The sequence below is a fragment of the Meriones unguiculatus genome, chromosome 1 (assembly GCF_030254825.1).
Source record: "Meriones unguiculatus strain TT.TT164.6M chromosome 1, Bangor_MerUng_6.1, whole genome shotgun sequence".
Classification (NCBI taxonomy): Eukaryota; Metazoa; Chordata; class Mammalia; order Rodentia; family Muridae; genus Meriones; species Meriones unguiculatus.
In genome coordinates this window covers 4,499,526-4,520,040 of record NC_083349.1, presented here as the reverse complement: position 1 = coordinate 4,520,040, position 20,515 = coordinate 4,499,526, and the positions used below count along the sequence as shown (strand labels likewise).

The 20,515-nt window shown below is 48.9% G+C and overlaps 1 protein-coding gene across 3 annotated transcripts; it reads left to right on the top strand.

Annotated features, from left to right (window-relative positions):
• The first annotated feature begins 5,279 nt into the window (after window positions 1-5,279).
• Tsks (testis specific serine kinase substrate) lies at window positions 5,280-19,485 on the top strand. Of its 3 annotated transcripts, none has more exons than XM_021633819.2 (11): window positions 5,280-5,449; window positions 5,745-5,967; window positions 12,352-12,447; window positions 12,628-12,711; window positions 13,449-13,532; window positions 14,070-14,356; window positions 14,980-15,174; window positions 15,751-15,924; window positions 17,911-18,046; window positions 19,055-19,179; window positions 19,317-19,485. In XM_021633819.2, the coding sequence occupies exons 1-11, from the start codon at window positions 5,280-5,282 to the stop codon at window positions 19,471-19,473; spliced, it is 1,731 nt and encodes a 576-aa protein (XP_021489494.2). In that variant the 3' UTR covers window positions 19,474-19,485. The 3 variants fall into 3 exon arrangements, with proteins under 3 accessions (XP_021489494.2, XP_021489493.1, XP_060244373.1); XM_021633818.2 differs by having other exon boundaries at window positions 13,422-13,532; XM_060388390.1 differs by having other exon boundaries at window positions 19,009-19,179; window positions 19,317-19,394.
• Window positions 19,486-20,515: the final 1,030 nt, after the last annotated feature.

The following is a 20,515-nucleotide window of genomic DNA, read 5'->3' as shown; positions in this document are numbered from 1 at the left end:
AGTAATTATGAATTGAGGAAATTGCTTATGAATTACCTCCAATGGCTGTTGTACAAATATTGCTACAAGGTAGGGCTGTTCAACCTTCCTTGTGGTAAAACTTTCAATGATGTCTCCTTATTGGACAACTTTTATTAAAAGTAGGAACTGAAGGGGCTGGAGAGATGGCTCAGTGGTTAAGAGCACTTGAGTTCAATTCCCAGCACCCACATGGTGGCTCACAACCATCTATAATGAGATCTGGTGCCCCCTTCTGATGTGCATGAAAACAGAAAGTTCATATATATAAAATGAATAAATAAGTCTTTCTAAAAAAAGAAAAAGGTAGGAACTGAAAAAGCAAACCTTTCCCTGTGATGTTCATGTAAAGGAATTATGAAAAAGCAATCCTTTAAATCAATCACTATGAAAGGCCATTTCTTAGGTAACAAGGAAGGCAATGGGATTCCAGACTGTAAATATCCCATTGGCTGATTAATTTTATTAGTTGCTCTGAGATCTGTTAACATCCTCCATTTGCCAGATTTCTTTTTGATGCCAAATGCAGGAGAATTCCAAGGGCTTATGAACTCCTCTGTGCTGAGCCTCCAGCTGCTCTTGGACCAGTTGTTCTAGTGACTGTAATTTTTCTTTAGTCATAGACCATTGTTTAATTCAAATAGGTTGGTTAGTTAACCGCTGTAATGGTAAGGCTGTGGGTGTTTTATCAGCAGAGGCTTCCCAACATAAAGCTGAAGAGCTGGCCTTTGCTGTATCTTGTTTATGGACAGCCTGGACAGTCTATAACTGTTTCTGATAGCCTTTTTTAATAATTTTATTTATTAATCAGGAGCATCACCTGTTTGTTCTCTGGCTTGTCTCTGAAATTGGAGAGGTATTAACCTATTTTTCATTGTTGTAACAGATCTCTTCCCTGCAAGTTTATGGCTGTATCAGCCACGTATGTCCTTAATTTTTCTATTTGACCTTCTGGCCCTGTACATTTAAGCCATATGACACTTTGTTTTATCTGAAATAAAGTCCCAACTCCTTGAAATTGGATATCTACTGCTTGAAGTGGCCAATCTGGAGGCCAGGACTTAGGAGAGGTAATTGTGAGGTCGGTGCCAGTGTCGACCATACCTTCAGTTTCAATATTATTTATAATTACTTTTTGGTTTTGCCCTCTGGCCATCTATAGAAGTTTGCCAAAATATTTGGTTTTGGGCCTTTTTGGTTTTTTGACTTATCTATAAAACTAGCTCTGACCTTGATGTTTAGCTTTTTTAATGTCTGTTTTCAGATATTAATTGTTGAATTGCTTTGTAGAAGGGTATTTCTGTATTTGTACTGAGGTCTCGGAGAGGGCCCCTGGGCATTTTTTGAGAAGGGGTTGCCCCATTTGTCTGTTATTGATCTACACTTACGGCTCCAGTATCGGCCTTTGCCACATCTTTTGTATATTCCAGGAGACATAGGCTCCCTTTTGGAATTATTTTTATTTTCCTTGTAATTCCCTTTGCAGCAACCTTGTCCACCACATTTGAGACATTTGGGAACTTGAATTGTCTCAAAGTCTTTAGTGGTAGCTTCTCCTGGTAAGGCCATATTAGGCGAGTAAGGTTTGATGTTAACAGCATTTCCAACCCACATCTGTCGACGCTGAGTTTGCTCTTAATGGCCTTATTGCCTCTTTGCATTCAGTATTAGCATTTTCAAAAGCTAAAGATTCTTTTAGTGTCTTTTTAGCTAGTGGATCTGATATACCAGCTGAGGTCAATCTTTGCAAAAAGTCAGTAAAATTTTCTTTTGGACCTTTCATGACTTGAGAGAACGCCTTAAGTTTTTTGTTGTTGTTTGTTTGTTTGTTTTCCTGTTTCCTCAACCCTGTCCCAGGTATTTAAGGCTGTTATTCGACATAATGCTAAAGTTTCTTCATTCTATATGGCTTGTATCTCTATCTCAGCATATTAACCATCACCAAGTAGCTGATCCATAGAAACATTGAAACCCTGACTCTATTTCTCTGTGTTATCTCTCCATCCTCTTCTCTCCACCATGAAAGCCACTGTAAAAATAGGTTAAATAGTTAAATAGGTTCTAACATTACCTTTGCCACATCCCCCCAGTCTTTTGTGATTACTGTAATTGAACAAGTCAGTATTTGTTTTACAAACTGGGAATGCATTCCAAAATAAATGACATTTTCCTTAAATTTTCTCAACTCCAGCACTTGCACGGGTTGCCATTCAAATTCTTGATAACCTTGTGGATGATCATCATCTGCTGGTTTTTGTTGTATACTAACTGGATGAGGTAACGTTTCTTTTCTAACAGTTTTTGTTTGGCTTTATTTTTATCTTTTTTCTCCGCCTGTGCTTTTTCCTTACTTAATATTCTAAGCTCTTCTCTTAAGGTCTGTGCCCATATTTCGGATCTATCTCTCTGTTGTTTATTATGTTCTATAAGTTCTTGGATCTCTTGTTTTATGCCTTGCTTCCAAATTTTGGTTTTTTTCTTTATATTGTTCTAGCCTCTTCTCTAAACCTCTTGTCTTTAAGAAGACAGAAAAGGCTAACCCAATTATTAAAGTAAAATTAAGGATCATGAATATAATAATAATCATAACTTTCTGATCTCTCTTTTATTTCTATCTTAGAACAAGCTCCAAGAAGTCTGTTTTATTGTCTCTCCCATCTTATATGCTTTATTTCTTTTATATTCTTTATTTCTTTAAGACAACCAATCTTAATGTGTTCGTGTCTATATATGATGTTTTATATTCAGTTCCCTTTGTAATTTTTTAAACAGTTTACCTGATCAAAAGCTCCGTTCTGTGCTTGTGTCTGATCTTTGCTTCCTGCGCTTTGCTGCTTGGCTCACGAAGAAGCGTCGTGCTTCCGCCCCCCACCTGTAACTTGGACATTCTGACCCTTCCTCCTGCTCTGGGAAGTTATGAAGTGTTGGCTCCTAAGGTTCGCAGGTGTCAGACCACGAAGAGTCCCTTTAGTTCGGGTCTAGCAAGCAGGCTTTTTCCCTTTAGGTAAGCTTTTGGCCAGAGAGAGCAGTTTAAACAGCTTCTAAGTTTTCTTTGAGTTTTTTTCCTTTCTGCTGGAGTTCTGCTTATAAGCCCCAAGCCCTCAGGCTCTGAGAATGTCAGTTGCTAGGTAACCGCACAGCAGGAGTTTTCCAAGCAGTTAGTATTTGACTCCTCCTTTGAAAATTTCCCAGGCCAGAGCAAACTGCCTGGTTCCCCATTAGCCAGCTGGCTGTTTCTTCTGCCTGCTTTCCGCCTGGGTCTGGAGCTATGCCCTGTCTTTCTTGCTTTTGGCAAGTTTCTCAGAGCTACGGGCTCTGGAGGGCAGCTGTCCTTTCAACCCCAGAGAATTAGATTAGGCCGTGGCTGTATTTGAACCTGTCTCTCACTGTATTGACTTTGATCCTGGAGAATGTTAGTTTGAAGTTTCCATACAGAACTTTTTAAATAATTAAATATGAATATTAAGGGTGTGGATAACATGAAGTCCATTAATGATTATTAATATTTAATATTGATTTATATTTTGGTAAAGCAGCAGTTGCTTCCTAACCAGCTATATACGCAAATAACCACACAAAGAGACTAGGATTTATTTAATTGGCCTAGAGCACAACGCTGCGCAATAATTACTCTATCCTAAACCTCCAAGCTAGTATAGGTTCCTCCCATTCAGATTTCCCACACTGCACTTGCTCTTTAATCATATCCTAAGGCCAGTTCCGTTCTTCAGGTCTTCACAAGTACTCTCCTTTTGGCTCCACCTCCCGCTGCCCTCCCCTTCTCCTCCCCTCCCTGGGCCAGGATGTCCCACCCTATTCTCCGTATTGCTCAGCGTTGGCTGGTTGGCTTTTTATTGACAATACAGAGAAAAAATGGTGGGGCATGTTTACACAAAGTCGAGGCAGGAGATATTTAGAATAAACAAAAGAATGCGATATCCAGATTAAACAAGATAGTGGGGTAGAAAATTCAGCATGTGAATGAACAAGGGTAAACTACACAGTCCACAAAAACATTATGCCAACAGAATCCCCAATCTCTTGAGCTTTGTCTCTCAGTGAATAGAATACATCCCTATAGAAGAGGCCATGTTCTCTGCATCCTCCACAAACAGAACCTATCACCTGGGAGTGGCAGTGCTCACCTGTACTCCCCACAATCTGGGAGGCAGAGGCGGGCAGGGCAGTTCAATGTGAGTTCAAGGCCAACCTGGTCTACAAAGTGAGTCCAGGACAGCCAGGTCTACACAGGGAAATCATGTCTCAAACAAAACCAAACAAACAAAACAACCAACAACAACAACAAATAGAATCTATCCTTATGCTTATCACAGATTCTTCCTCTAGTCCCTAGCCCTGAGCTCTATTTATCAGCCAATAGAATTCATTATTTGGGGGTGAGGGGGCTAGAAAAATGACTCAGAGGTTAAGAGCACTGGCTTACAAAGGTCCTAAATTCTATTCCCAGCAACCACATGGTGGCTCATAACCATCTATAAGGAGATCTGGTGCCCTCTTCTGGTGAGCAGGCACACATGCAGGCAGAATGCTGTGTAAATAATAAATAACTAACTTTTTTTTTTAAGGTGGGGGGGCAGGGTTTCTCTGTGTAGCCCTTGCTGTCCTGGTACTTTCTCTGTAGAATGGCCTCAAACTCATAAAGATACACCAGCCTCTGCCTCCCTGAGTGCTGGAATTATTAGGCCACCTTGTCTGGCTTTAGATTCTTTTTTTAACAGGCAAAATTCACACACAGTAGGAAGCCTAAATCCCAAAGTACGTGTTGAGAAGTTGTGGCATATGCCATGTTTCTCTCACTCTCCCTGTGGCACTTCCAATGCTGGGATCTTTTGTTTGAGTGTCTTTCTTCTCAACTCTGCCTACCAGATCCCCACAGAACACTAACTCCAGGGAAGGGCTTGGAAATGATTCTGTAATGCCTCTCAGATCCCAGGCAAAGCATGAAGCAAGATAGATGACCTGGGACTGGATCCCAGAGCTGACTGCAGGGTTAGGGACCAGGCCACCCATGTGCTCTGAACCGGAATGAGGGAGCTGTACAACCAGAACCCAGGGCAGAAGAGTCCACTGAGGTCTCCAGGGGGCATCCTGAGCCAGCACCTCTTCTCCCCCATGCCCCTCTCTGTGACCCAGTGGTTGGGCCCTTTGTGACCCAGGCCAGGAGCTAGGGGAGCCTGAGCGCCAGGGGGGGCAGGCAGAGTAGATGGTGAGTCTCCCCCTGGGAGCAGGCCCCCCGCGCCATGGCAAGCGTGGTGGTGAAGACAATCTGGCAATCCAAAGAGATCCACGAAGCGGGGGACCCACCTGCGGGTGTCGAAAGCCGCGCCCAGCTGGTCCCTGAGGCTCCCGGGGGGGTGACCAGCCCTGCCAAGGGGATAACGAAGAAGAAGAAGGCCGTGTCCTTCCACGGGTGGGTTTCCTGCGCCCTGTTGGTGACAAACCTAGTGCCCAGCACTGCCTATAGGAAAGCATGGGTGCTGGAGGGCAAGGAGGGGTGAGGAAGAGGGCGGTACAAAGGCAGTATGTGGAAGGGAGATTTCGGAGAAGAGGGAAGCAATGGGAAGAGAGCAGGCAGTGGGGGCGGAGCAGGAACCAGAAGGGCAGGGAAATGGTAGGTGAAGGAAGGTCAGCGGCATCAGAGGCCAGGTGCTGAGGCCAGAGGACAGAAGGCCCGCCCTCCCCACCATCTCCTGGGTCACCTGCAGGGTGGAACCCCGGATGTCCCACGAGCCGATGCACTGGTGCCTGAACCTCAAGCGGTCCTCAGCCTGCACCAACGTGTCCTTACTCAACCTGGCTGCCATGGAGCCCGACTCGTCGGGCACAGATTCAACCACAGAGGACAGTGGTCCACTGGCACTGCCAGGACCCCCTGCTTCCCCTACAACACCCTGGGCCCCAGAGGATCCTGACATCACAGAGCTTCTGGTGAGTAGCTGCTATGGGGAGGGCCAGAGTCTACTCAATGGAGGTGGTAGTTCGAAGGAGGGGGCTGGGCTAGTTTAGAATGAGACGTTCTAGTCACTGGGACCAGAAGATGGGCCCCAGTGATGGCATCCGGAAGAGTCCTGGGGATAGGGGTACAGCTCAGTGGTGGAGTACTTGGCCAGCAAGTGCAAGCAAGGCCCTGGGTATCATCCTAAGCAACAGAAAGAATACACTGAGTTATAGGGTGGCTGGGGAGGGGCATGTCCCCCAGTGTACTTGTGGATGTAAGAGATAGCTTGAGGTGGGGCCTTCTCTCTTTCCATGATGTGGAACCCAAGGACAGAACTCAGGTCCTCAGGCTTGGTAGCAATTGCCTTTACCCTTTGCCTGCTGAGCCAGCTTGCCTGACTCACCCTGCCCCCTCTCTTGTTTTTTGAGACAGGGTTTCTCTGTGCAGCACCTGCTGTCCTACAATTTGTTCTGTAGACCAGGCTGGCCTCGAACTCAGAGACCTACCTCCCCCTGCCTCCTAAGTACTGGGATTAAAGGCGTGTGCCACCAGTGCCCGGCCTGTGCTGGGATTTAAAATATTTATGTTTATTTTATGAGTGTTCTGCCTGCTTGTACGTGTCTGCTGCCCAAGGAGGCCAGAAGAGGGTGTCAGATGCCCCTGAAACTGGAGTTCCAGATGATTTTGAGCTGCTATGTGGATTCTGGGAATGGAACCTAGGTCCTCTGCAGAAACAGCCAATGCTCTTAATGCTAAGCTTCTTCTCCAGCCTCTATTCTTTTTTTTTTTTTTTTTTTTTTTATGTATGCAGAGTTCTGCCTGCATGTACACCTGCATGACAGCAGAGGGCACCAGATCTCATTATGGATGGTTGTGAGCCACCATGTGGTTGCTGGGAATTGAACTCAGGACCTTTGGAAGAGCAGTCGGTGCTCTTAACCTCTGAGCCATCACTCCAGCCCCGCCTCTATTCTTTTTATTATTATTATTACAGTCATTATGTCTGTGGGGGCATGAGTGTGTGCTACAGTACACATGAAGAGATCAGAGGACAACTTAGAAGCTTCCGTTCATTGAATGGGTCTGGGGATCAGACTCAGGTCAGGTCATCTTTACCCAATAAGCCATCTCATCACCCCAGAACTGTTTTCTATTGTTTCTGCCTTAGTGAATAGGGCCATAGTCCTGATCTATCTAGGGTCCAAAAGCCTTAGCCTGTCTTGCCTGGGTTTGGGGCACAGTCTGACCTGGGAGATTGGGAGTTCATCATATGACAGCAACCAGGACAAGATGATGTCATTATCTGAGATATTAAACACTGAGGATCTGTGTGATGTCTCAGTGGGTGCTTCCAAGCCTGACAGCCTGAGATCAATCCAGAAACCCACACAGCAGAGAGAACCAAATAAATGTAGAAAAAAAAAATATAAATGCCAGGCATGGTGTCTCATGTTTTGATCTCAGCACTTAGGAGGCAAAAGCAGGCTGATCTCTGTGACTTGGAGGCCAGCCTAGGCTACACAGACCTTGCCTTAAAACAAACCAACCAACCTAAGGTAGAATCTGATAGAAATTTAATCATGCTCTGTGAGTCTCAGAGGGTAGAGGACATGTCCCCACTGTGAGGAATATGTATATATCACTCCAATAATGTCATAAGGAGTAAGAATAGCAGAATCCAAGACAGAACTGGACCCATCTCCAGAGAAGGAAGTCCCCTCACTCATGTCCAAGCCTTTGTGTGGCAGCCAGCCAACAGCCCCAAATAACCAGTAGTAGTTTTTTTCTGTCAGTATTTGACCTCATTTCTCTGTTAGTGAAGATACGGAGGCCCAGAGAGGTTAAGTAGCATAAGCAAGGTCTTACTGCTTGGAAGTAGCAGAAGCAGCTTAAAGAGTCATGGCAGAGGACACGTGCTAAGCTACACTGGCTGGGATAGTACAGGACACTGGACTCCCTGAGGAAGAGTCGTCAAAGTAGCTGCACAGAAAAGAGAACACACAGGGTGGACCTTGAAGCTGAAAGAAGGAATTTTCCATGCAGAAAAGCATTGCGGCCACCAAAGACAAGCATGTGCAAAGAGACAGGGGCTGAAAAGAGTCTGGGAAAGGACAGGACTGTAGCATATGGGAGATATGGGCTGGATAGAGAGCAGGACACTGCCCACACAGGCTGAAAAACATAGGTAGGGTCTCAAGGGCCATAAGGAGCCATTGTGGATTCAGTGGAGAGGGAGAAGCTACTTGGTAGATTGGCTCTCTTCCCATTTACTGTTATCTTGTTGTGTGCCATATCCTGTGATGTCACTTCCTCTTTTTAGAGCATCTATAAGGGAGTTTGTATAATGATCCAGTTTAAAGATGAAGGAAATAATGGAGGAATAGAAGGCAGAGTCCTTCCTAAGATCACAAGGCTGTGGAGTGCTTATAAGAACCAGAGGCTATGGGCTGGAGAAATGGCTCAAACAATAGGAACATTGGCTGTGCTTCCAAAGGTCCTGAGTTCAATTCCCAGCTCACCACCATCTATAATGAGATCCAGGGCCCTCTTCTGGCATACAGGCACACATAAAGGCTGAATACTGTATAAATAATAAATAAATAAAATCTTAAAAAAAAAAAAAAGAACTAGAGGCTAAATTAGAAAGCTGCTGAGTTGGATGCCAAAGAAAACTTCTTTCTTCCCTGAGACTCCTCTAGAGCAGGAGGCTGGTATGTGCAGGGGAGAGAGAAGGCAGGGAGGCCAGAGGAGGTAAGGCTAGTGCTGGATGGCAGGTCACTGTCAGCGTCCAGTCACAGCTTCCCAGCAGGCAGAGGTGCTGTCAGGAGGCAGTGGTGCTTTTGGGTAGTCAGCAGGTGAATGACAGCAGTGACCAGCAGTGACTCCCCTTCTAAGGACACACTGACACTCATTCCCCATTCTGTGGTGGCTCCTCAGTCCCCCATGGACACATTATGCCATCTTCATCATTTGATTTGGGGGTAGAAATCTTTATAGCCCAGTCTGGCCTGGAATTCACATGACCCCTTTCCTCAGCTTCCTAAGTACTGGGTCGACAGGCTTGTGCCACCATTCCCAACTTTGTATTTTGGCCCCTTGAATTGTTTTTCAGACAGGGCCTCATGCATCCCAGGTTGGCTTCAGTATCCAGGAAGACAGTCCTGTCCTACTTTCCCTGTCTCTTTGGACTCCTGATCCTTCTGCCTCCACCGCCATGCTGACATTGCTCGTTAACTTTACCAATCTAGACATTAATCACCCTGTATCATGGCAATCTCTCCTTATTCCCCATCTTATGGGAAGGGAAACTGAGGCAGGCTCCAGGCAGGGAATCATGATGCCAGGAGTTGCACAGAACATGTCCCAAGACAGCTCCCTCACCTGTCTGTAAGCCCTTGGCATGCCCGCTTCTCATCCTCTCTCTCCTCCAAAGATCCAGAATACCCTTCCCAAGCATTGACCCACGCTATTTAGACAGGCTCCCTCACCTGTCTGTAAGCCCTTGGCTTGCCGCTTCTCATCCTCTCTCTCCTCCAAAGATCCAGAATACCCCTCCCAAGCATTGACCCACGCTATTTAGACTAGTCATCCTGTGATGATGGCCATTAGTCATACATATATTGCACAGGTAGGGATACTTTGGTATGGCTAATATGACCTCCCTGAGATCACACAGGAAGTGAAATGAGCTGATCCAGGATGAATAAATACTCTATGTCCCCCAAAACATTTCCCCCTAGGTAGCCCACTGAGTCTTTGGTTCAGAAAGACATTTTGTATATTAGTTATCTAATGCTTTGAAACGAGTCCTGCTACTTTATTATTTTTATTTTTTCTATTAATTTCAGTTTATTCACTTTGTATCCTAGCTGTAGTCCTCTCCATCATTCCCTCCCAATTCCACCCTTCCTCCCTCATCTCCTCTGATGCCCCTCTCTAAGTCCACTGATAAGTCTTCCTCTGTGGCCAAGTAAAGCTGCTCCCCCCTCAGGGGGAGGTGATCAAAGAGCCAGCCACTGAGTTCATGTCTCCCTGACTAGGGAACCCACTTGGATACTGAGCTGCCATGAGCTACATCTGTGCAGGGGTTCTAGGTTATCTTGACACATGGTCCTTGGTTGGAGTATCAATCTCAAGTCCTAATACTTAAGACAGCCCATCTTTGATTGGTTAATATGGAAGGTTCGGGCACATGGCTGGGATAAGAGACCAGTCAACCCTTCTGTCAGAGCTATGGTCCTGTGAAGAGGTCAGGATAGGTTAATTCTGTGTCTGTGTCTGAGGCCATAGTCCTGTGATGGGATGAGAATTGGTCGGCATGTCCTCAAGTCGCCTGCTGGGATCTCGTTGCTGTAGATGTTACCTCCAGGGACACAGGGTGTAGTCACCTTTTCAGTGGGGATGGTCGGCCTCTGCTGAGATGAGGCCAATATTGTGCTCAGAGCCGTATTCGTAGGACAGGATCAGTGTGAGGTCAACAGTTTGGCCACAGCTCTATTCTTTGATGGCTTGACTAGGGTTGGAAGATGCCCTACCAAGACATTGCCCATGTGGGTGCCTCAACTCCTTTCTGGCCTCTAGGCTCCTGGCCATATGGGCTTCTCCATACATAGATGCTCATGACATGGCCGCCAGCAATCCTCAGAGCATCACCTACCTCAGGTGCTAAGAGAACTGGAGTGTGCCACCATACCTGGCCCATTGCATCCTGAATTTCCAGAGTGTCAGAGAGTGACTCCACCTATTTCTGGTTTATTTCATTCTTTTTATTATAGTGAGGAATTTTAGAATTCATCCTCTACCATTTTGCTGATATTATTTTTATTTTCTTTTTTTTAATATTTATTTATTTCCTTATTATGTATACAGTGTTGTGCCTGCATGTACACCTGCATGCCAGAAGAGGGCACCAGATCTCATTATAGATGGTTGTAGCTACCAAGGGGTTGCTGGGAATTGAACTCAGGACCTCTGGAAGAGCACCCAATGGTCTTAACCTCTGAGCTATCCCTCTAGCCCCACTGATAGAACCTTAATTACAATATTTATATCTTCATAGCAATCACAAGAAAGGTAGAAATGAACTTTCTACATTTTAGAAATGTACTTTCTTCATTTTACAGTCAAGGAAACTTGTTTTTAATTATCATAATTTTTTGTATTGGTTTTGGTTTTTCAAGACAGGACAGTTATGTAGCCCTAGATGTCCCAGAACTTACTCTGTAGACCACTCTGGCTCGAACTCAGAGATCCACCTACCTACCCTCTGCCTCCCAAGCGCTGGATTTAAAGGTGCATACCACCACTGCTGGGCTAAGACTCAAAAAGAGAGCTGGGTGCCAAGGCTCCTGCCAGTAATCCTAATACACAAGAAGCTGAGTCAGGGGCCTGGCATGGTGGTGCGCACCTTTAATCCCAGCAGCTGGGAGGCGGAGGCAGGTGGATCTCTGTGAATTCTATTGTAAGGTCAATTTGGGCTATTTAATGAGTACATAGCCTAGGCTATAGAGTCAGGTTCCTTTAGAAAAATACAATAAAAAAGAGAAAAAAAAACAAAGTAAAAATAAAAATCAGAGACAAGGAGGACAAGGAAAGCAAGCTGAAGCTGAGAAAGGAAGGTGGTAGAGGCCAGGCCTGCCCTTCCAGTACATCACTCCATGTCCTCACTGTGCTCACTCATCCACATTGGCAAGCCTGGCCACGTGCTCTCAGCCAGCTGCACAGGAACTCTAGCTAACTGAGAGCTAAGAATGTAAATGGCAGTTGTTGCATAACAAGTTTGACTGCTGTAGCAAAAAGGACAGAAAAGAACAGTTTGCACAGGGCACAAGCTGCTGTCTCAACCGAGAATTGAGCAGGGTAAGCCAGAGGTGATGGCTTTAATCCTAGCACTCCGGAGGCAAAGGCAGGCTACCTCTGTGAATTCGAGTCCAGCCAGAACTACATCTCGAGACAGATCTCATGGTTTCTATCTGATGATCCAAGATGATTGTCAATTTTATGCTCCAGAAGAAAAGAGGAGGGTTTTTATGGATACACATTTGTGGCTGGAACCCAGGATCTTTTGCATGCCAGCAAGTACTCTACCACTGAGCTACACTCCAGCCCCTCATGTGGGGATTCTAGGCAGAGGCTGTGCCACTGAGCCACACCCTCACCTCCAGTTGGGGAATTCTAGGTATTTGCCCACCTCTTTTCCCAGCACACTGAAAAGAGTATTAGTTTATTTCTAACTTTACCAAACAAGAAAACTAAATCCACCCTTTACCGAAAGCCACATACCCATCCAGAGCAAAACCAGGCTGAAAAATACAGCCTGTTAGTTCTAGAATTTTCTTGGTGTTGAACTATACAAGCCTCTCATTCTTAACCAGAGTGGGGTCAACAGTGGATTGGTACGTGCCAAAGACTCCATTACCAGCTTGAAGGAAAAGACCACTCGAGTTAATCAGCACGTTCAGACATTACAGGTATGACACTTGAGGAGAGCCCTATGCCCCTGTCGTGGCCTCTTCCTCCAGAACTAAGTTCCTGGCCTGTAGCCACCTTTCTCCATTGTACATGCCCAGCCCTCAGGAGGCTAAGACCCTGCTCCCTGTGTAAGCTTTCCCCCTGCCCCTGTGTAATCCCGCCTCCCTTCCACGGTCAAGAGCGAGTGCTCTGTGCTGAGCGAGAATCTGGAGAGAAGGCGGCAGGAGGCTGAAGAGTTGGAGGGATACTGCAGCCAGCTGAAGGTGAGCCGCTGTGGAGGGATGGGTGGGGAGGAGTCTCGAGGAGGGACCACGACCACGAGGGCAGTTACCCGCTCATCCTAGCATGAAGTCCCAGATTCAGTCCTCTTAAGGGATTGGGCTGGGTGTGGTAGCACACACCTGTGACCTCAGCACTTAACCGTTCAAGACTCTTTTCAGCTACACAATGAGTGGGGTATGTAATGAGGCCAGGGTACGTAAGACCCTCTCACGGCTACCAAAAACGTCCCTTTTGTGGCTTTCATGGGCACTGCTTGCATTGCTGTACACATATTTATCTACATACATACACACAACAAAATACTTATATGTATAAGAAGAAAAAATGTTTTTCAAGACAGGGTTTCTCAGTGTAGTCCTGGCTGTCCTGGAACTCACTCTGTAAGCCAGGCTGGCCTCGACCTCAGAGATCTGCCTGCCTCTGCCTCCCAAGTGCTGGGATTAAAGGCATGGGCCACCATCACCGCCTCCACCCACCACCAGGCTCATCATAAGATTTTTTTTTTTAATCTTTTAAATTTTAAAATGTAAAGCAAAAGGAGCCCAGGAGAAGTGGGCTGGTTGAAGGGGGTAGCACAGGGTGGGGATGCTAGGAAGGAAGCCTGGCTGGGAAGGAGGTGCGTCCTACATGGGGCAGGTGCTATGCAAAAAACGGGGCTGAAGGTGGGGGCAGAACCGGAATGGGAAGGCAGGGCCCCCGCCCTGATGTTCTGACCCAGGAGAACTGCCGCAAAGTGACCCGGTCAGTGGAAGACGCTGAGATCAAAACCAATGTCCTGAAGCAGAACTCGGCCTTGCTGGAGGTATGAGGCTGTGCGTGAGGCGTTTGGGTGGAGTCTAAAGATGGGGTTTGGAGGAGCTGGCGAGGGCAGGGTGTGAAGCCTCCAGTGAGCTGAGGGTGTAGGACCTGACTGTGGTGCTTGGACCGTCAGAGGGCTGGAGGGACCCACGGGAAGAGCTGGCGGGGGGGGAAAGGTGTGCTTACCAGGGTGCAGCCTGAGGAAGCTTAGTTGTGTAACGGTGTAGCCTAAAATGCCTGGGTGGGCCAGGTCTAGGATGAAGACCTGCCAGCTCACTTGATAACGAAAGGCCAAGAAAACTTGTGGTGGTCCCTAAGAGGCAGGGGCTGATTTTTGGCAGGCAAGGCAGGAGAAGGGGGTGGAAGGCTGGCTGCAGCCAGAGCGGGCTTTAGAGTAAACGTTCTCTCTCCTCCTAATGACAAGCGGGGGTTCCCACTGTCCTCTTTCCACACTCCTTTGCAGTCCCGGGACCCCTGGGGTGCTGTTAGCTGCGGGTGGCAAGGGGCTGGATACCCTGAATCTTTGTCCTCCCTTGCCCAGGAGAAGCTAAGATACCTCCAGCAGCAACTGCAGGATGAGACGCCTCGGAGGCAGGAGGCCGAGCTGCAGGAACTGGAGCAAAAGCTGGAGGCCGGCCTTTCCCGGCATGGCCTGGGCCCTGCCGCTCCCCTTCAGGGCTGCTCTGGGCCCCCCGGTAGCCCCGAGGAACCCCCGCGGCCGAGGGGCCTGGCCTCCAGTGCCTGGGGCTTAGCGCTCCGCACAGGGGAAGGACTCTCGTTGAGCGAGCAGGAGTTGCAGAAGGTGTCCACCGGCCTGGAGGAGCTGAGGTGGGCAGGGGCTGCAGGAGGTGGGTGGACCAGGCCCCAGGTGGAACCAAGCTTGGAGGCTGTGTGGGTGGGTTTGTTAGAGGTGGGGTGGGCGGGGCAGAGTGGACCCCAGACTTGGGAGTTTGATGTATGTGGGGGTGTGGGAGGGTGGGGGCAGAAGCAGAGCCTGGGTGAGGATTTGGGTGGTTACGTCAGTGGTACAGGGCTAACTAACCTAGCACACACCGGAAAGGGAAAAGGGCGGAGCATATGGTGGTGCCCTGCGGGGCAGAGGTTGGAGGACATCTAAGTTTGATGCCAGCCCGGTCTACAGAGAGGGGTCCAGTACAACGAGGGCTACATAGACTCTATCTCCTTTGTTTGTTTCTCTTTGTAGCCCTGGCTGTCCTGGAACTCGCTTTGCAGACCAGGCTAACCTTGAACTCAGAGATCGCCTGCCTCTGCCTCCCAAGTGCTGGGTTTAAAGGCGTGTGCCACCACCATCCGGCTACAGACCCCGTCTTAAAAAAAAACAGAAAAGAAAGAAAGGGGAAAAGAATTTGGTGATCTATCTGGGGCGAGGTCGACAGTGACATGCATGGTCAAATCTATACCCAACCCTTTCTTCCCTCTGCTTCTCGCAGGAGGGAGGTGTCCTCCCTGGCAGCCCGGTGGCATCAGGAGGAGGGGGCGGTGCAGGAGGCTCTGCGTTTGCTCGGAGGCCTGGGAGGCCGGCTGGATGGCTTCCTGGGCCAGTGGGAGCGGGCACAGCGCGAACAAGCACAGTCGGCCCGGGGCTTGCAGGAGCTTCGAGGACGGGCAGATGAGCTGTGCACGATGTAAGGCTCAGCGGGTGTTGGAGGGGACATGGGGTCCATGGAAAGTGGAACCGATCCGAGGGTGGATCCTTGAGGGAAAAAGATTGACCAGTTTGTTGGGGCTAAGTGACCTCCACTTGCCTAGAATCTCCTTCGAGGGGTTGGAGGTGTGGCTCAGTGGTAGAGCGCATGTCTCAAATAACCCTGCTAAACCGGGGGTGGTGGCGCACACCTGTAATTCCAGCACTCAGGAGGCAGAGGCAGGTGGATCTCTGTGTGTTCGAGGCCAGCTTGGTCCACAAAGTGATTCCAGGACAGCCAGGGCTACACAGAGAAACCCTGTCTCAAAAACAACAACAAAACTAAAATAACCCTGCTCTTGAGAGTGTGGCTTGGAGGTAGGGCTCCCTGCTTGGGACCCACCAGTAAGGAATAAGCATGTTTGCCTAGTGGAAGCCCTGGCTTCCCTCCAGTGTAGCTGGACAGAGACATCTCAGCAGAGGACAGGCAGATGCATTGTGTTGAAAGGTGGACTCCGGGTGCTGGGCTCATATTGGAGGTTGCAAGTTACCCCCACTGGTCGCTCTCCCATCTCAGGGTGGAGAGGTCAGCAGTGTCTGTGGCTTCGCTGAGGACTGAATTGGAGGCGCTGGGCCCAGTGAAACCGATTCTGGAGGAGCTGGGCCGGCAGCTTCAGAGCCCCCGAAGGGGGCCCGACCATGTCTTGAACTTGGAGCGCTCCGCCCAAGGCCCCTGCGCCCGCTGCGCCAGGTATGGGAAGGGGCAGCCCTGCATTGTGGGCCACAGGATATTGTCATTACGAGAGATGTGTTTCTGTGGGTCACAGAGAGTCCTGTTGCATGGTGGGAACAACTTTTCTATCCTTTCCACGTAGTAAGAGTTGGCTTCTTGTGGAAAGCAAAGACTGAGACTTGACGCATTTCCAGCACACTGTAGGAAGGTTGGGCTGCCATGAGGGTGGGTTCTCCACCACATGATGCCAGGGGCACAGAGGGATAGCTCAGTGAGGAAAGTGTTTGCCTTACAAGCTGACAGGAGGATCCCTGTCCCCACCAGTCTGCCTGAATCTAGGAACTCCAGGTCCAGAGGCCCTGTCTTTGAAAATAAGGTGGAGAGCTAGAGAGTAGTTAAGAGCACTGGCTGCTTTTCCAAGAGGTCCTGAGTTCAGTTCCCAGCACCCACTTTTTGGCTTGCAACCATCTATAACTGTAGTCCCATGGGCTCTGGTGCCCTCTTCCCCTCTTCTGGTATGCAGACAAAACAACCATATATATAAGCAAATAAATCTTAAAAAAGAAAAAGAGCAGGTAGGGCCTGACATGATTGTGCATGCCTTTAGTCCCAGCACTGGAGGCAGATGCAGGTTTATTGCTGTGCATTTGAGGCCAGCCTGGTCTACATAGCAAATTCCAGGCCAGCCAGGGTTACGTAGATAGACTGTTTAAAAAGAAAAGAAAAAAAAAAAAAAAAAGGAAGCAAGAAGAAAAGAAGTAGGGTCAAAAGGTGGCTCAGTGGGTAATGTCTGTCCTGACAACCTCTGTGTCTTACTGTGAGAGGAGAGACTTACTCTCAATGGCTGTCCTCTAACCCCACACTTGCTCACCCACATTCTCTCACACATACACACTCATACAATAATTAGTTGAAATAATGTGGCGGGGGGGGGGGGCTGGAGAGACGGCTCCCAGTCAAGAGCACTGGCTGTCCTTCTAGAGGACGCAGTCTCCATTCTCAGCTCCCAAATGGTGGCTCAAACATCCGGCACCTCGGGGCCCAGGGGCTGTGACGCCGTCCTTTGGTGTCCACAGGCACCTGTCTGCGCACAGGTGGCATTCCATCAGACACATACAAGAAGAAAACAAGGGGCTGGGTGCAGTAGCGCAGGCCTGGAATCCAGTACTCAGAGGCAGAGGCAGGCGAGTTTCTGTGAGTTTGAGGCCAGCCTCCTCTACACAGCCAGTCAGGACAGCCACAGCTACACAGGGAAACCCTGTCTCACAAAAGAAAAAAAAGAAAAGAAAAAGAAAAAAGCAGGGGGCTGGACAGTTGGTTCAGTGGTTAAGAGTCCACAGAACACTTGAGGAATTCAGCTCCACTGGCATAGGCAGGTGCACACACCCACACATGCACACACATGTGTGTCCATTAAAATAAAGTAAAATAGGGATAGAGAGGTGGCTCAGAGGTGAAGAGCGCTGGCTGTTCTTCCAGAGCTCCTGAGTCCAATTCCCAGGAAACACATGGTGAATCACAACCGTCTATAGTGAGAGCAGGTGCCCTCATCTGGCGTACAGGCACACATGCAGGCAGAACACTATAGATAATAAATCTTAAAAATTAAATAAACGTAACTTGGAGACATTCATCAACCTTTGACCCCCACACATGCACACACAAGAAGAGAACTTGATATGTGTGGAAAGAGCAAGAAGTGGGTTTCCAGTTACAACACAGGATCAAGTTTAATTTGTACACTGCCTAGAATGTCTGGTAGTATGGTTTTCTGAGGAGCCTAAAGAAACAGGGCCAGCTATGGTGGTTTGTTCATGCCTTTAACCCCAGCAGTCTGGAGGCAGAAGCAGGTGGATCTCTGTGAGTTCCAGGTCAGACTGGTCTACAGAGTGAGTTCCAGGACAGCCAGGGCTACACAGAGAAACCCTGTCTCAACAAAAAATAAGAAATGGCCAGATGGAGCCTGACCCAGGGCCTCATCCATCTGGCCACCACTCCTTACAGCCAGGGGCAGCAGCTGTCCACGGAGTCCCTGCAGCAGCTGCTGGAACGCGCGCTGACACCGCTGGTGGACGAGGTGAAGCAGAAAGGCCTGGCTCCTGCCTGCCCCAGCTGCCAGAGGCTACACAAGAAGATTCTGGTACCAGGCACCATGGGCTGCCATGACCCACGTTACTTTTGGGTTTGGCAGGGTGTGGGGAGCCCCGGCTAGGGAGTCCTGCTGGCTTGTGGCAGGAAGGGGAGGCCTGTGTGGAGCAGCAGGGCTTGCCTCTGTGCAGGCAGGACGAAGAATTGGTGATTGCTGAATTACAGCCCAGTCACCCTGCAACCTGCGGTGACAGGCTCTGGCCCAAAGCACAATAAGACACTGGGGCTTGGATATCATGGGCAGATTCTTCTCTATAGCTCATGGACATGGGCCTGATTTTCTGTAGCCCCTCAGGAAGGTTGTTGGACTCAGAGGGACCCTTGATGCCAGACTGGGGACCCACTGTCACAAGCCACAGCTCTACAGTTGTTGGGACTTGAGGCCTGATGCATTGTTGGACATAGAGAGCCATGTGTGAGATTGGCCTGCAGGATGCTGGGATGTAAATTATAGTGAGCAGTAGTAGGCATAGATGGGAGCTGATGGCTTAGTGCATTGTGGGATATGGAGGTTAGTGCATGATAAGATTTGGCCTTAGAATGAGGGGATTTGAATGGTAGTGAGCTGCAGCCCCAGGAGGCCTGGTGAATTGTAGGACAGAGAACACCTGTAACACTAGGGACCACTCTGTGACAGAGGCTGGCATCACAGATGTAGGGTCTTGAGAATTAGGGGGATGAGAAAGCCACCACAAGATGCAGGGGTACACACAGAATAGGACAAAGGCATTAGGGGATAGTGAGTGCTTCAAATGGGACTCAGCTTGCCGGGACACAGGCCAGTGCACCAGGAACATTCACAGGCTTCTTGCCAGATGCAATTGGGGAGACCAGTGAATTGTGGGATACCCAGGATAGTTCCCAAACTCAAGGCCAGCCTGATGGGTTAGTTTGGGTGGTGTGTGGGACCCTGCCCCTTGCCCTCCGCGACCCAGGTCCCCCCTCCACCCCCAGCCCAGTCCAGTAAGCCCAGCGGCGCCTACTACACTCCTCTCCCCAGGAGCTGGAGCGCCAGGCCTTGGCCAAACACGTCAGGGCAGAGGCCCTGAGCTCCACCCTTCGGCTGGCCCAAGACGAAGCCCTTCGGGCCAAGAACCTACTGCTGACGGACAAGATGAAGCCGGAGTGAGGACGGAGGAGGCGGAGGGCATGGGAGGAGGGTGAGATCTCTGGATGGGGCCTGGCTCCTCCTCCTGCCCCTCACCCACTCTAGCCCCAGCTGGGTCTCCCCTGTGCTTATGCCTGGCTGGCTGTCATTGCAGGGAGAAGGTGGCCACTTTGGACTATATGCATTTGAAGATGTGCTCCCTTCACGACCAGCTCAGCCACCTGCCACTTGAGGGGTCCACAGGGGCAATGGGGGGAGGAAGCAATGGAGGGGCTCCCCCTAAACATGGGAGCCCAGGCTCTGAACAATAAATGGCCTCTCATGCTGGCATGAATTCTGACTCTGAGTTGGCATCCAAAAGTGTAGTCCTCAGGTGTGGATAAGAGATGGGATCCTCCACGGGATAACCTAGGTTACACAGTGACGCCCTGTCTCAAAACAAAGTAAGAAAGGGATGCGGCTTCACTGTAGAGCACTTGTGGAACTCACTGGATGACTCTCCCTACTCCCAGGATGCAGGTGGGCACCTGTCACCTCCAGACTCAGCTATACGGGAAGTTCAAGCTAGCTTGCTTTGTGCCTCAGCACACTCACTGCCCCTGCAAAGGATCTGAGTTCATTTCCAAGCACCCACATAGTGGCTTACAATCATCTGTAACTCCAAGTCCAGCAAATCTGGCGCCCTCTTCTGGGTTCTGCTGGCACTGCATGCACACAGTGCACATAAAGCACATAAAACACTGATCCTCAAAAAAAAAAAATTAAAAAGGGAAGAGGGGAACAAAAAGCATAAAGAGAAGGAGGAAGAAGGGGGAGATGGAGAGGCGGGAGAGGAGAAGGCCATTATCCTGAGACTGTATGGCAGTTTTGCTGGCCCTCAGTCCCCCAGGGCCTAGAAGAGTCCCTAACCACATTTTGCAAATGAGGCTGATAAAATGATGATCCTCTTTCCCAGAAGAACTTGGTTAAGAGTAAAGCCTCTTTACTGTTTTTTGTTTTGCTTTGCTTTGTTTCGAGACTGGGTCTCACTATGTTGCTATAGTTGTCTTGGAACTCACTATATGAGGACAGATGAGGCTGGCCTTGAACTCCCAGAGATCCGTCTGCCTTTGCTGGGATTAAAGGGGTGAGCCCTCCTCCACTTTGAGACTAGGTCTTGTTATGTAGCTCATTCAGCATCCCCCTACCTCTGACTTGATTTTTCCATAGCAGGATACAGTGGCATACCCCTGCCACCCCAGCATCGGGGAGGCAGACACAGGAGGGTCAAGAGTTCAAGATCACCCTCAGAAAAGAACTGCTGTTCAGACATTAGTGTGGAGATGGTCTGATGGACCCTTGGTGTTTAGTAGC

Bases quoted from the DNA above. Each gene is read 5' to 3' on its own strand.
- Tsks (XM_021633818.2), top strand. From the start codon at position 5,280: ATGGCAAGCGTGGTGGTGAAGACAATCTGGCAATCCAAAGAGATCCAC. The intron at 13,533-14,069 runs GTATGAGGCTGT...TCCCTTGCCCAG, and splicing joins AGAACTCGGCCTTGCTGGAG to GAGAAGCTAAGATACCTCCA. The intron at 15,925-17,910 runs GTATGGGAAGGG...CACTCCTTACAG, and splicing joins CCCTGCGCCCGCTGCGCCAG to CCAGGGGCAGCAGCTGTCCA.